Source organism: Ambystoma mexicanum, chromosome 1q (assembly GCF_040938575.1).
Source record: "Ambystoma mexicanum isolate Mex_15411 chromosome 1q, UKY_AmexF1_1, whole genome shotgun sequence".
NCBI lineage: Eukaryota > Metazoa > Chordata > Amphibia > Caudata > Ambystomatidae > Ambystoma > Ambystoma mexicanum.
This window is the reverse complement of record NC_090922.1, coordinates 848,230,438-848,242,659: the sequence shown is the minus strand read 5'-3', so window position 1 is coordinate 848,242,659 and position 12,222 is coordinate 848,230,438. Positions and strand designations below refer to the sequence as shown.

The 12,222-nt window shown below is 41.4% G+C and overlaps 1 protein-coding gene across 3 annotated transcripts in view; it reads left to right on the top strand.

The window, feature by feature from the left end:
- Positions 1 to 12,222, top strand: part of LOC138537920 (coagulation factor XIII B chain-like) — a 656,126-nt gene that overhangs the window by 452,191 nt on the left and 191,713 nt on the right. For all 3 annotated transcript variants that reach the window (XM_069641489.1, XM_069641490.1, XM_069641491.1), the window contains one exon: positions 8,678 to 8,851. In XM_069641489.1, the coding sequence (XP_069497590.1) occupies positions 8,678 to 8,851 (174 nt within the window). The remainder of the gene's footprint in view (positions 1 to 8,677; positions 8,852 to 12,222) is intronic.

Sequence of the window (12,222 nt, the reverse complement as noted above, 5' to 3'; positions counted from 1 at the left end):
TTGCGGGGGATTAATTGGGACTATAGAAATGCTAAACATTGAGGACTGCAAAGCAAATCCTATTCAGACTATTGACACAGGAATGTATGTTTGGATTCACCAGGATTCAATACATCGACCGCTACTCAGTAGGTGCCACTCGACGATTGCTAGTCATCCGCTCCAACCTACAGGTAAGCACAGCTGCAGTTGCAGCGTGGCTATTCAGAAAGAGCTCAACTATGACCAAAATGCAGGTTATCCAATTAGATGAGATCTTCTCATGCTCCCTTTTTCCATTTTAGATTTTTTCTTTTCTTCCTTTCCCCATTTAATTTTTCACTCTCCAGATCACCGTTCTGTATTCACAGGCACCATCATCCAGCAGTACCAGCCGTGCACTTTATTGACTGAATCAGGTATACTATGCATGCTTTAGATCAGGAAAATTAGCTCGACACGTCTCACGCGCCACATACAGTAATGGCATTAATTTATAACAGACAGGACACTATAGCTCGAACCTACGCTTATTTGCAGGATATCAAATCTGACCACTCAGGAAGAACCAAGGCACTTCAATAAGAAGGGGCCACATACCCTCACCGGACAGGTAGGAAGCCTTTCCCTCCCAAACTTCGGGTAGCCTTAACTGACTGACTGAGATGTGTGCTTTCAGCCTACTTACAGCAGGTATGCAATTTCCCACAGATGCTGAGAGGGTGGCACCTGCTGCAGAGGTTAAGAGAAGGCAGGTAGTCTAAATCACATTGCAATTTACAAGCAATAGCAGCTTTGTTGTAGTACTGCATACCATTATCTTTTCACCATTAACACATACTGTGCATGTTTTTTAGAGATTTGACCTGATCATATAACACATGTATCCAAAAGGCATTGGCAACAGCCACTTCTCCTCTGCCACTAAAGACGTTTAATAAAAGGGGCTCCAGACATCAGAAAATATTTGTCTTGATGTTTTTATGATTGTAGCAACTGACTCATACATAGTTGTTCTCACCACACAGGCAGCGTCTCCAGATGTGGTGTAGACACATCAGAATCTTTTGTCTAGTTTCTTTCACCAACCAAGTGGAGGACGCTAGAAATCTGTAAGTATAAACACTAGATTATCTAACACACTGGTGCCCATCCCAGGATTGATCAGGTTTTGCAGCTTTCAATTTGTTCTCAATCGAGTTATAAAAGATCTTGTCCAAAGACTCAGATGTGTGATCTCTGCCAAATCCTAATGATTTAAAAGTGAAGTTCCATTTGATTGCGATTTTACCCAGTTCCCTCTCCACTCTTAGGCAAACCTTGCAAAGTCTTTCATTTTGATGAGCCTTTTAGCAAAAACTGGTATTAGAATACCAAGGGGAAGGGGAGGAGGTCATTTTACAAACCTCCAACACTGCATGGAAGGAGTGCAAACTGTCCCCTTCTGTGCAATTGTTGTCCTTTCCAAAAAGGAGTGGAAATATCAAGAGTAAAACGTCCTTTACTCTTCATTTTTCTGATCCATTTTTGGAAAAAAAAACGTAAATGCCACTTGCAAATAATGTGTAGCAGACAGAATTTACAGGGGGTTATTTTTTATTAAGTGGGTAATTTAATTAAAAGTGCAATTTGGAGACTATCAAGGGGTGGAGGTTATATGGCGGCCTTCCTGTGGAGCTCCTGGAAAGAGCCCGGAAAAATATGCTTTAATCCCTGTTGATTGAAAATTGAGAGTAGCACAACCGCTCCTACCTAGGTCCGATACTCCACTGGTGTATCTAAAAGAGATGTGTCATAGCCGTCAGTCTGGTGTGCCTGACCGTTTAGAAAGATGTATACCGAGCTGATAAAACTGCCTGAGTACCCGGAAATAACCCTTGCAGGAAGTAAGCCCAGGCAGAGCGATAGCCTCCAATAAACACACTGAAGAGGGGCCCTACCAGCAGGTGCAGGCTAAGTGTAGGACTGTGTAGAGGAACCTGCCCAACCATGCAGTGACCCTCATCTGGTAAAGCTCTTGCAAACAGTCTAAAGATTGTGAGGGAAGATAGGCCGGCTCTGATATACCTCGTTTATAGAGGTGTTGAGAGTAAGGTTGCGTAACTACTGCTTATTCTAATCTCAGTGCTCCTTCTGCCTGCAATGTTCTTTTTCCCTACGAATACTCCTTGCACCACAAGTGATCTTTCTCCCCATGCACCTTTTCCCCATGCACCTTCTTCATCTATCCCAGTAATATTTCCAACTCAGAGATCTTTAACCCTCTGGTTCTCCTTCTGCCACATTTGCCTCACAATATATGTGCTGTCTTCCCTCAATGATCCTGCCTGCCATTACCACTATGCCTCACCCTCCAAAACTCCTGATGAGATGGAGGTGCTATGAGGAGTTAATCAGTGCTTGGCAGGAATGGTTACTACTAAAGGATTACAATGTTAAATAGCGTCTACCAGAGTTTTTTGTTGGCTGAGCAGTTCCATTTCAGGCTCTCTGAAAATGTATTTTAATGCACAGTGGTCAGTCAGCAAGTTGTCATTACTGAAAGGTCCGACATTTATTATTTAATGCACATTACACAGTTAATGTGTCATTGTTGTTGAGAAGGGCAGATTGTTGCTTTATTAGTGAACATTCAAGGTTATATAATGACCTTATGTAATATTTACATACTGTCAGTGGATGATGAGTCCTTTTTCCGGAAAGTGGCACAGACTAAACAAGATTTAGGTTCTGGCGATATTATCCTAGGTGGTGATTTCAATGTTGTAGTTGACAAGAATGTGGATAGGAGTATGTCGACACATCGCAAACAAACTGATCGCCAGCACTTAGACTTGAAAGATTTGCTTGACAAACACAATTTGAAAGATTGCTTGAGGTTGGAGCATCCTTCTTGTAGAGAATATAGTTTCTTCTCGGGGGCTCATTCGATTTATTCCAGACTGGATATGCTATTGACAGCTGGGAAAATGACTGAGAACTACAAGACGAGTGAGATTGGTGCAATTCTATTGTCTGATCATGCTCATGTCATTATGCTCTTGCGTTTTGACTTTGCCTTTCACAAGCAGTATATGTGGAGGATGAATACTTTGGTCCTGCAAAGTGATGACGTCTTGAGGAAACTTGTTAGTGAAATAGATTTTATTGTGGCTGACAGCCTTAGGAAAAGGGAGTCTGAGCAGTCCATTACATCACTCCGGGATAAGAATGGTGAAATCACATATCACCCAAAAGAGATCAATGATATCTTTCATGATTACTACTTGGAATTATAACAAAATGAATTAAGTATGACGGGCAGAGGGGACCATTTCCTTGGAGGAACAAAGATTCCAAAGATTGCAGAAATTGACTTGCAATTGCTTGAGGGTGACATAACACTTGATGAAATAAAGCGGGCAATCAGCAGGCTGAACACAGGGAAATCACTGGTCCGGATGGATTACCGGTGGAATTCTACAGAATACTACCAGACTCAGCATTGAATTTGTTGAAGGACACGTAAATGGCATCACTGGTGGATGGCCTATTACCAACAAGTACGAGGCATGCAATGATTTCTGTCTTTCCAAAGAAAGGAAAGGATGATACACTCCTGGCGAGCTATTGGCCAATTAGTCTGCTTACTACAGATAATAAGATTTTGGCTGAAGTTTTAGCATTAAGATTGGAAAACCTGCTCCAGACACTAATTAATGAGAACCAATCTGGGTTTGTGAAGGGTAGGAAGACCTTAAGTAACATTAGAAATTTGCTCCACACTATCTCGAAGGTGACTGATCTACATGTTGATACTGCTGTGCTATCACTTAATGCCGAAAAGGCTTTCGATAGAGTTAACTGGGATTTTCTCTTTTCGGTTCTTGATGGGATGGATTTGGATGAAAATGTGTGTCATGGATTAAATTACTTTACACAGAGCCAACAGCAGACGTGATTACCAATGGCTTACATTCTGATTGCTTCGTTCTGAGAAGGGGAACAAGACAGGGATGCCCCCTTTCACCCTTACTGTTTGTTATTGTGATAGAGCCGCTGGCTGAAGCACATAGGCAGGATCAGAGGGTGCTGGGATTGTCATGCTGGGGATTACAACAAAAGTTGTGGTTGTTTGCTGATGACTTGCTTTTTGTCCTCAGGGACCTGCGTCGGTCTTTACCAAAGCTTATGGACATCTTATCAAGGTTTCATTTATCCTCGGGTTACAAAGTTAATTGGACTAAATCAGAAGTCTTGCCCCTGGTGCCTAGTTGTGATACAAAGTTGTTACTGACTTTGGGTTCAGGTTGTGTGATAACAGTTTGAGGTATTTGGGGATCTGGATTACGCCTAAGATCGCAGAGTTGGTGCATGCAAACCTAAAGGTGGTTTGTTCTGACTTTAGAGATGATTTGGAAGGATGGGGTTTATTACACCTGTCACTATGGGGTTAAGTGAACGCTATGAAGATGGTCTCAGCCCCAAAGATTAATTATGTCCCATGACCATTAATACTAAGTATTGGACTGAATTGGATGGATTACTTCAAGCATTTATTTGGGACAAAAACATTTCCAGGCTAGAGTTGTGAAAGTTGCAATTACCTTTGGCAAAGGTTAGTTTGGGAGTACCTAATTTTAGAGCCTAACGTCTCACGTTCATGTCTAACTTTATAGTTCAATTCCTTAGTGCTTCTCCGGATGAATGGGTGCTGGCAGAAACTAGCTATAGTGGACCACTGTTGCCGAGAGCGATCTTGACCTCGACTTCTAGGAAAGGTTGTGTAAATGATCCTTTGGTTGTTTGTTTAAGAAATTCTTGGAAGAAGCTGAATGAATTGTTGAGGAAGGATGCATATAAAGATCCTGGTGCTTCTGTATGGTTGAACCCGTCGATTAGGATTGAGGGTAAGGTCATATTCTGGCCTGAATGGTTTCTAGGTGGTGTTCAATGGATTGTTGATCTGTTTAAGGATAAGAGGTGGATGACAACTAGAGAAGTACAGATGGAGTTTGCTATTCAGAATATTAATGTGTCTGACTACAGGAAGCTCAGGAGTGCTGTCGGAAAGATTGATCTAGAGACGAGGCTAAATCTAGATTTGTTCATGAGGAAGGCATTGGTGGGGGAAGGGGATTTAGCCAGCCGTGTTTAAAATATGATCGTGGCACAGTACAACAGTAATGATTCATTGAGGGAGGAGTGGAGTAGAATAATTGGTTCTGATATCACAGTGGATTTGTGGATGCATATGTGTGAAAATGTCCTGATGTGCTCTCTGGGACTTACAGAGAGATCACAGCAGATTAACATTTTGAATAGGGTATTTTGGACCCCTGAAAGATTGTGGAAGAGGGGACTGCGAGAAAATTCTGATTGTTGGGCATGTATCCATGAAATAGGTACCTTTGAGCACATGTTGTGGGATTGTAGAAGGGTGAGAGTCTTATGGATGCAAATAGGTGCAGTTTGTGAAAAAGTGCTTGCGAAGAAGATTGTATTTGACTTCAAAACATTGATGTTGGGATGTGATGAAATCTTAGATGATCTTACTCAATGTCAGAAAAAATGGTTGTTCAGAGGGGCTATGATCGGGAGGAAAATAATCTTGAGTAATTGGAAGTCTGGTGCCATCTTGAAAACAGAAGTATGGGTCTCAGATACGCTTCCCCTAATAGATATTGAATGAGTATTGTATAGACATGAAGGGAAGAATGCGTTATTTGAAAAGTTCTGGGGAACGTTAATTTCTTTGTACTAAACTATATTATATATGAATGTGAACATTGGGTGTTGGGGGTTGGGGGTGGGGGGTGGGTTTGGGGATGAGTGTGGTGGGAGAAAAGACTAATTTTGAACAGGGTGATGCTTGCTAATACATCATTAATTGTAAATAGTTGCACTGTTTATTTGGTTTGCTTGATTTGTTTACAAGATAGCTTGGTTCTATATTGTTCTGTACTTGTAAAATGTAAGTAAAGAGTCAAAAAAATGTAAAAATAAAAAAATGCATCAGTGTTGTTTAGGGCTGCCTTTATCCTGTGCAATGATGATGCTGTGGCCTTCTCAGGCACATATGTGAGTCAAAACAGCTCTTTCTTTAGCATTGGACGCTACTGCAGTAGATCTCTTTTAGGGATCATTGTAACACAAGTATTTATGCAAGGCTAGAAGAAGTCTCTACTTTCTGTATCTAAATTCTGAATCTAAAATCAGTAATAATTCATTTGCGAAACTCAACATATTTAACAATCTAAGACTCACCAGACAATTGGAACCAGCAGATATGGGAACTGACATTCAAAACCGATGAATCTATTCAGTTTCAGCGTTAAGCGTTTTAACATTTTTTTTTTAATTGTAAAGCTATGTCACATTTTGATCAGTTCCATGTTGCACTGGCCTCATCTTGTTGCTAGGTGAGTACATTGTCCCTGAGCTATCCTACCTGGTTTTATTGAGGCATTCTACTAAGATATTCTGAAGAAAGTATTTACCCCTATTCTATATAGTGATGAAATACATGGGTGGAACTCGACATCTGTATTAAAAGTCGAGAAAAGGGATTTCTTAGAACACTCCAGGTTCTTCCGCCAGACCATTCCAACATTTAACATGTAGTGGATTGAATGTCAAACTTGGACCCCGTTTCTTATCCCTACATTTATGTTGGGTCTAGGTCTTTTACAACACACATCTTTTTTACAAAACATCTTTATTTAGAGGCATCAAATATGATTAAAAACAACTACCTCATACCCATCTGACCCAATGAGTAGAAAATCTTTTTTCTGAATATAGGAAGATAACCAGGGCTATTGTCTTCTGTGTCCATCCTGCCTATTATTGTTTTTTGCACCTAAGTAAACTTTTCACTTAAAGATGTTCCACCAAATGTGGGAACACCTGCGAATAAGAGGACAATTATGTGGCACTGTTACACCAACAAATACACCACGAAGTGCAGTTCACGCCCTTTCCAAGAGCAACGTCCCCAAACTTTCTAGGTCACTTTTGGGAACAGCATGGCAGTATTGTCTCTTAACCCAGTACTCCTCCCTTTCAGGTTCAAAATCCCTCAGTAGTTACTGCAGCTTCTTTTGAGATTGTGTGCAAAAAATGCAGTTGCCTCATGCACGTCCAAGAAAGAGATGTACAATAATTCACTTCATGTTCTGCTGGGCACTTCCTGGATGATTTTTACACCAATGATTTTTTAATTTTTAGTAGTTTCTGGCGAATTTTACGTTGTAATTTTCAGAGCTTGCGTCAGTGAAGGGAAGCAGTCTTTTACCCATCAAGGCCAAATATTTCTCTCGCCATATCGCCTTAAAAAGTAATTATCTTTAGTCAGCATCTAAAAAGACCATAAAAAGCATGCCTACACTTCCGGTTACTTCTCTCTGTGGGTGAGGTTGAAATTAATGAAATTCTTTGGTAAATACGTATTTGTCCATCGAGTATGAAGAAAAAGTATGCGTTTCTCAGCAACTGGCTAATGATACTACTAACGGTACTTAGTTTGGCACTAGAGTTTATTTGTAATAACTTTTCCTCAGCAGGAGCACATGACCTGGATATGACGCTCCCATGATATTGCTGTTCACCTTTCGCCAATTGAGGCTCGGTCAGTTGTTACCCACTTTACCAAGGATGCAAAGCACGGAGCATGGCCCTTTCTGCACATTTGAGTGGTCGAACATACAACAGGCCATATGAAATTCAATTCCATTGTGGAAGCAAGTGGTTGAAACTGACGTTGGACACTAGCAAACATTCTCTATTTTTCTGTTGTATTGAAGAGTAAAAATGGGTATTCTCAAGAAGTACCTGAATTCATATTTTGTAAGAACAGTAAAACATGCCATGTTTTTTATTGCTAAATATAGGTATCTTTGCCCATCACACTTTGACTTGTTGGGTCTATAGGATTAAACCAGTGATTGTGGGGGTGCCTGCTTTTTTTTCTTGTCGTTGTGGCATATTCATGATTTCTGAAGCAAGCATTGGTCGTTAGTATGTACCGCCCAGTCTTGATCAATTTGATATCTTATGAAGTATCCCCTTGGGCCTGTGAAACAAACTATGACATTTTACAATTTTTAAAGTTATCTTAATGTCATTATAATTGTTGTAGGCTCCATATTCTGGGGGAGGAAAGATATGTTGCAGATTCCTGTGAGGAGTAAGGCATAGAAGGTTGTTGATCCCCCATGTAAAAGAGCTAGTATTCCGGGGATAGCGGGACACAGTGATATTTTGGCCCCCCAATATCGTAAGTGGTGTGATAATTTAAGTATACATCTGTTCTAAGTGATGTTTTACCCCAACTGTTAGGTTAGGTCTATTACCTTTTATGATACAGCGTGATTTCATGATTGTATGCAACTATGTATTTTGGCTTAATGTCTTCTTATTTCCTAGATGAGTATGGTGTAGGTGATATTATGAGGTTATCGCAGGAGTCATATTTCGTTATTAATAGATTTTACTTTTTTCATATATAAATATTTGGATGCCTTTGTATAAGGATGCATACTTGTTGCAAACATACATTTTAAATAAGTTCTTAAAAATCTCTAATTTCGGTTGTTCTCATGGCTCATTATTGCTTGTTATTGTTAATATGATTCTTACTTTAGAAATTGGCATATTTTTCTACTCAGACTGGAATTGTCGTTAATAATCGAATATGCATTTGTCTTTTGTTTTTTAGAAAGTACATGTTCATTGGCAAACACATCTCGTTATCATCACTTTATAAGCGATAGGACATTTAAAAATGGTCATGCTGTGAAATTTGACTGTGAAGAAGGATATAAATTGATTGGATCTCCAAAAATCCAGTGCTATTATTTTGGATGGTATCCAGAGCCTCCTCATTGTAATGGTAAGTATTTTATGCAATAATTAGTTTTTCGAAATTGGAAATGTCAATTTCCTCTAAAACAAGGGTCTGCAACTTTTGGCACCTCAGAGGTTTTGCTCTACAATGCCCTTGTTGCTGAACCAAAGACTATACTGGCTAGAGCGGAAGAATTTTCTAGTCCAAAAGTCTGGGGAGCCAAAGCTTGCAGACCCCTGTTACAATGAAGCACAGAATTTGTCAGCACAGTTGACTATATAATAGGCAATCTCTATTATTCACAGATCTCTCCCACCAAGGGCACAAAATATGATTTGTAAGGTGATCATACTATTTTAAAATTATTCCGTAGAATCATACATAGGTGAAACGCGGACAATGTCCACAAACACTTAGGGCCTCATTACACGGACGGCGGTAAGGGTTAACGGTCACCGTTAATGGCAACGGTGACCGTTAACCCTTACCGCCGTACTACGAGGTCCCTTTGCGGGTTGGAGGATTTAACGCCTGCTTCTTGCAGGCGTTAAAATCCAACTCGCTAAGGGACCTCGGAGCTAATTACGGCACCGCAAAATTGCGGTGGCGTAATTAGCGCCTTCCCCATTCCCATAGAGCACTATGGGGCAGAAATGGGAATGGGGAAGGGCAATGGCGGAAAGGGGATTTACCGCCCCTCCAACCTTGGAATGGGGCGGTAAATCCCCTTTCCGCCAAGGCGGTGCCAGTATTTTACCGGCATGAGCCATGGCGCTAATAGCGCCATGGCTCACCGCCTTCCGTGTAATGAGGCCCTAAGATACCAAGTCATATGCATGAAATGTACATGCTTCCATACAGAATATCAATACACTGCAACTACTAAGACTCTGGTGGGATTATTGCACAATTGTGATGCGCAAATGCAATTTGCTTATGCTCAGTTGCATAGGCGCTAGTGTAATTGTAGTAATGTAATTACAAATGCTGTTTGTACCTGTGAAAAATGTGTTCTGTGTTTGTGCAAAAATGTATCATAGTCAAACCCCTGTTCTATAAAGATTGTTGTGCCCCACTCACGAATAAGAAAGAATGAAGGAACTCCATATTTAATTCATGATATTTTATTGTGGTCTCATAGCACAACATTCTTCAAAAAGACTGGCGGGGCAGTTAGTGGGGTGTAAGGTGAAGCAGGTGTGAAGCCTTGGTTGTATGTGGTTTATTGGTGGATTACACCATTTTTTTAAATTGTCTTTATTTGTTTAAAGTGTGGACCTAGTTCGAGAGCAGAGAAATGCTGTACAGAGTGTGGGTAGCCAGCATTTGGACTGCCATCTTTTAACAGTAGCACAGTACTATGAGGTCTGTGCGACAGTGTGCGTGCATTGGAATTAGTCCTTCGTCAGGTGTTGTTGAAAGTTTTAAAAGATTTGTAAACTGGAGAATTGTGGAGGCATTCCAAGCCAACACTGGGATCCTCTCTTTGCGGATGAGTTGTGATTCAAGACGAATGGTTGATTCGCTGCACAAGGAGTGAGTGCCACCAGATATGTGGAGCATAGCCACCAGGTACGCTGGTGTGCTACCCTTGACTGCTTTGTAGATGACACATGCAGTCTTGAACGGTATGCTGGCTTGGAGTACAAGCCAATGTAGTTCGCGTAGGATGGAGGTGATTCAGTCAAATGTCCATGGTCCTGTAATAAGACATGATACAGCCTGGTGGACTGCTTTTAGGAGAGCCACGTGAACAGCTGGTAGCGCTGTCAGGAAAGCATCTCCTCCATCGATGTGCAAGACCTTGTGGGTCATCACTACTGTTCGGATGTCTTGAGGCGGGATAATGGGTTTGTTTTTCAAAGGGTAGAGATTCTGTACCAGACTATTTGGGCCATCCTGGCTATGTGTTTCTGGAAGGACAGCCTGGTGTCAATGGTGAAGCCTAGGGAGTTTGCTGAGTATGAGAGTTGTGGATCTAATGCTTCCAGGTACATATCATTGAACCATAATTGGACAGGAGTTTTTTAGCAGGCAGACTGATGAGAATGAATTCAGACTTGGTTGGGTTTAGTTTAAGGTAGGCAGTCGACATTCATGTCTGGATGATGGCTAGGTAATCGCAGAGACACATTTTGGCCTGCCCGCTGTTTACTCTCATGTACAACTAGTGTCGCCCACGCATTGATAGATGACAATTTTGGGATCTTTGAGGAGAGTGCCCATAGGCACCATGTAAAGTTTAAAAAGGATTGGTGAGAGGATGGAGCCTTGGGGTACTTCATAGGAGACCTGAAGTCAGTTAGAAGGCAGCACGTTCCTCTTCATCTGGACAGCCTGGTGTCTGCCTGAGAGGGAAGAGGTAAACCAAATCAGAACAGTGCCAGAGAATCTCATCCTGTCATCAAAGAGGGAGAGAAGGATGTGGTGGTCGAAGGTGTCAAATGCAGCTGAGAGGTCGAGGATGAGGAGGCATGAGCTGTGCTTATCCATGATTTGGAGGACATCATCAGCCACCTGATTTCTGGTTGTCTCCATGCTACACCTGAGGCGGAACCCTTAGGGCAGTGAATCTTGGGTTTATGTTGTATCCGTAGGGCAAACTCAAGATTTAACAAATGACCACACTGGGGTCATAGGACAGCTGCAGGTCTGGAGATGATGCAGGAGATATGATAGGACTACATATGTCATGGGGTGTGCAGTGTGTTTCCTAGGTTAATGTTGTGAGGGGTGCTATCAAGCATTAAGCTGCTATGTGTGGGACTCCCATTTGTGTAAATGTACAGGTGTTAGACTGAAGGATGAGTCAATTATAGAGGAAAGGAGGCGTTATGGAGAACTCTTGATCAGCCCTGTTATTGGGGTTTAAACCAAGGCTACCCCTGTTGTGTTGCGTTTCATTGTCTCATTGTTTTTCTGAGCCCCAAAGACATATGAACTGTCCCCAACTAAACAGGATCATCATGGATTCTGAAAAGATTTAGAAACAATGATGCACCTGGTGTATTTCATTTTTTTCCCCACCAACTGTGAAAGAAGAATAAGGCATCTTAAGAGGGGAAGAGGTGGATTCTCATGGTGTGCGTGAAAGTCTCCTTGAAGACTAATGTGCCCATCTTAGATTCTGTTACCATGGACATTTTAGCTTTGCCTTGCAGATGACATGACGTGTTATCCTTTTCATGTTTTGAGCAGGATTTAGCTAGCCTTGGTTTATGATCTGAGGCACCAGAGAAATCTATGCGTTTTGATAAGAGATTTGAACCTGCATCTTAAACCTCTCTATGCAATTTTAGCTATCATATATAATGTGGATGAGGCATGGGGGATTCCTCATTTGCATTTTTCAACACTCACGCACCAGCGCCGCACACTCTTTCCATGAAACTCACCTCAAATAATAGAACCTAGGG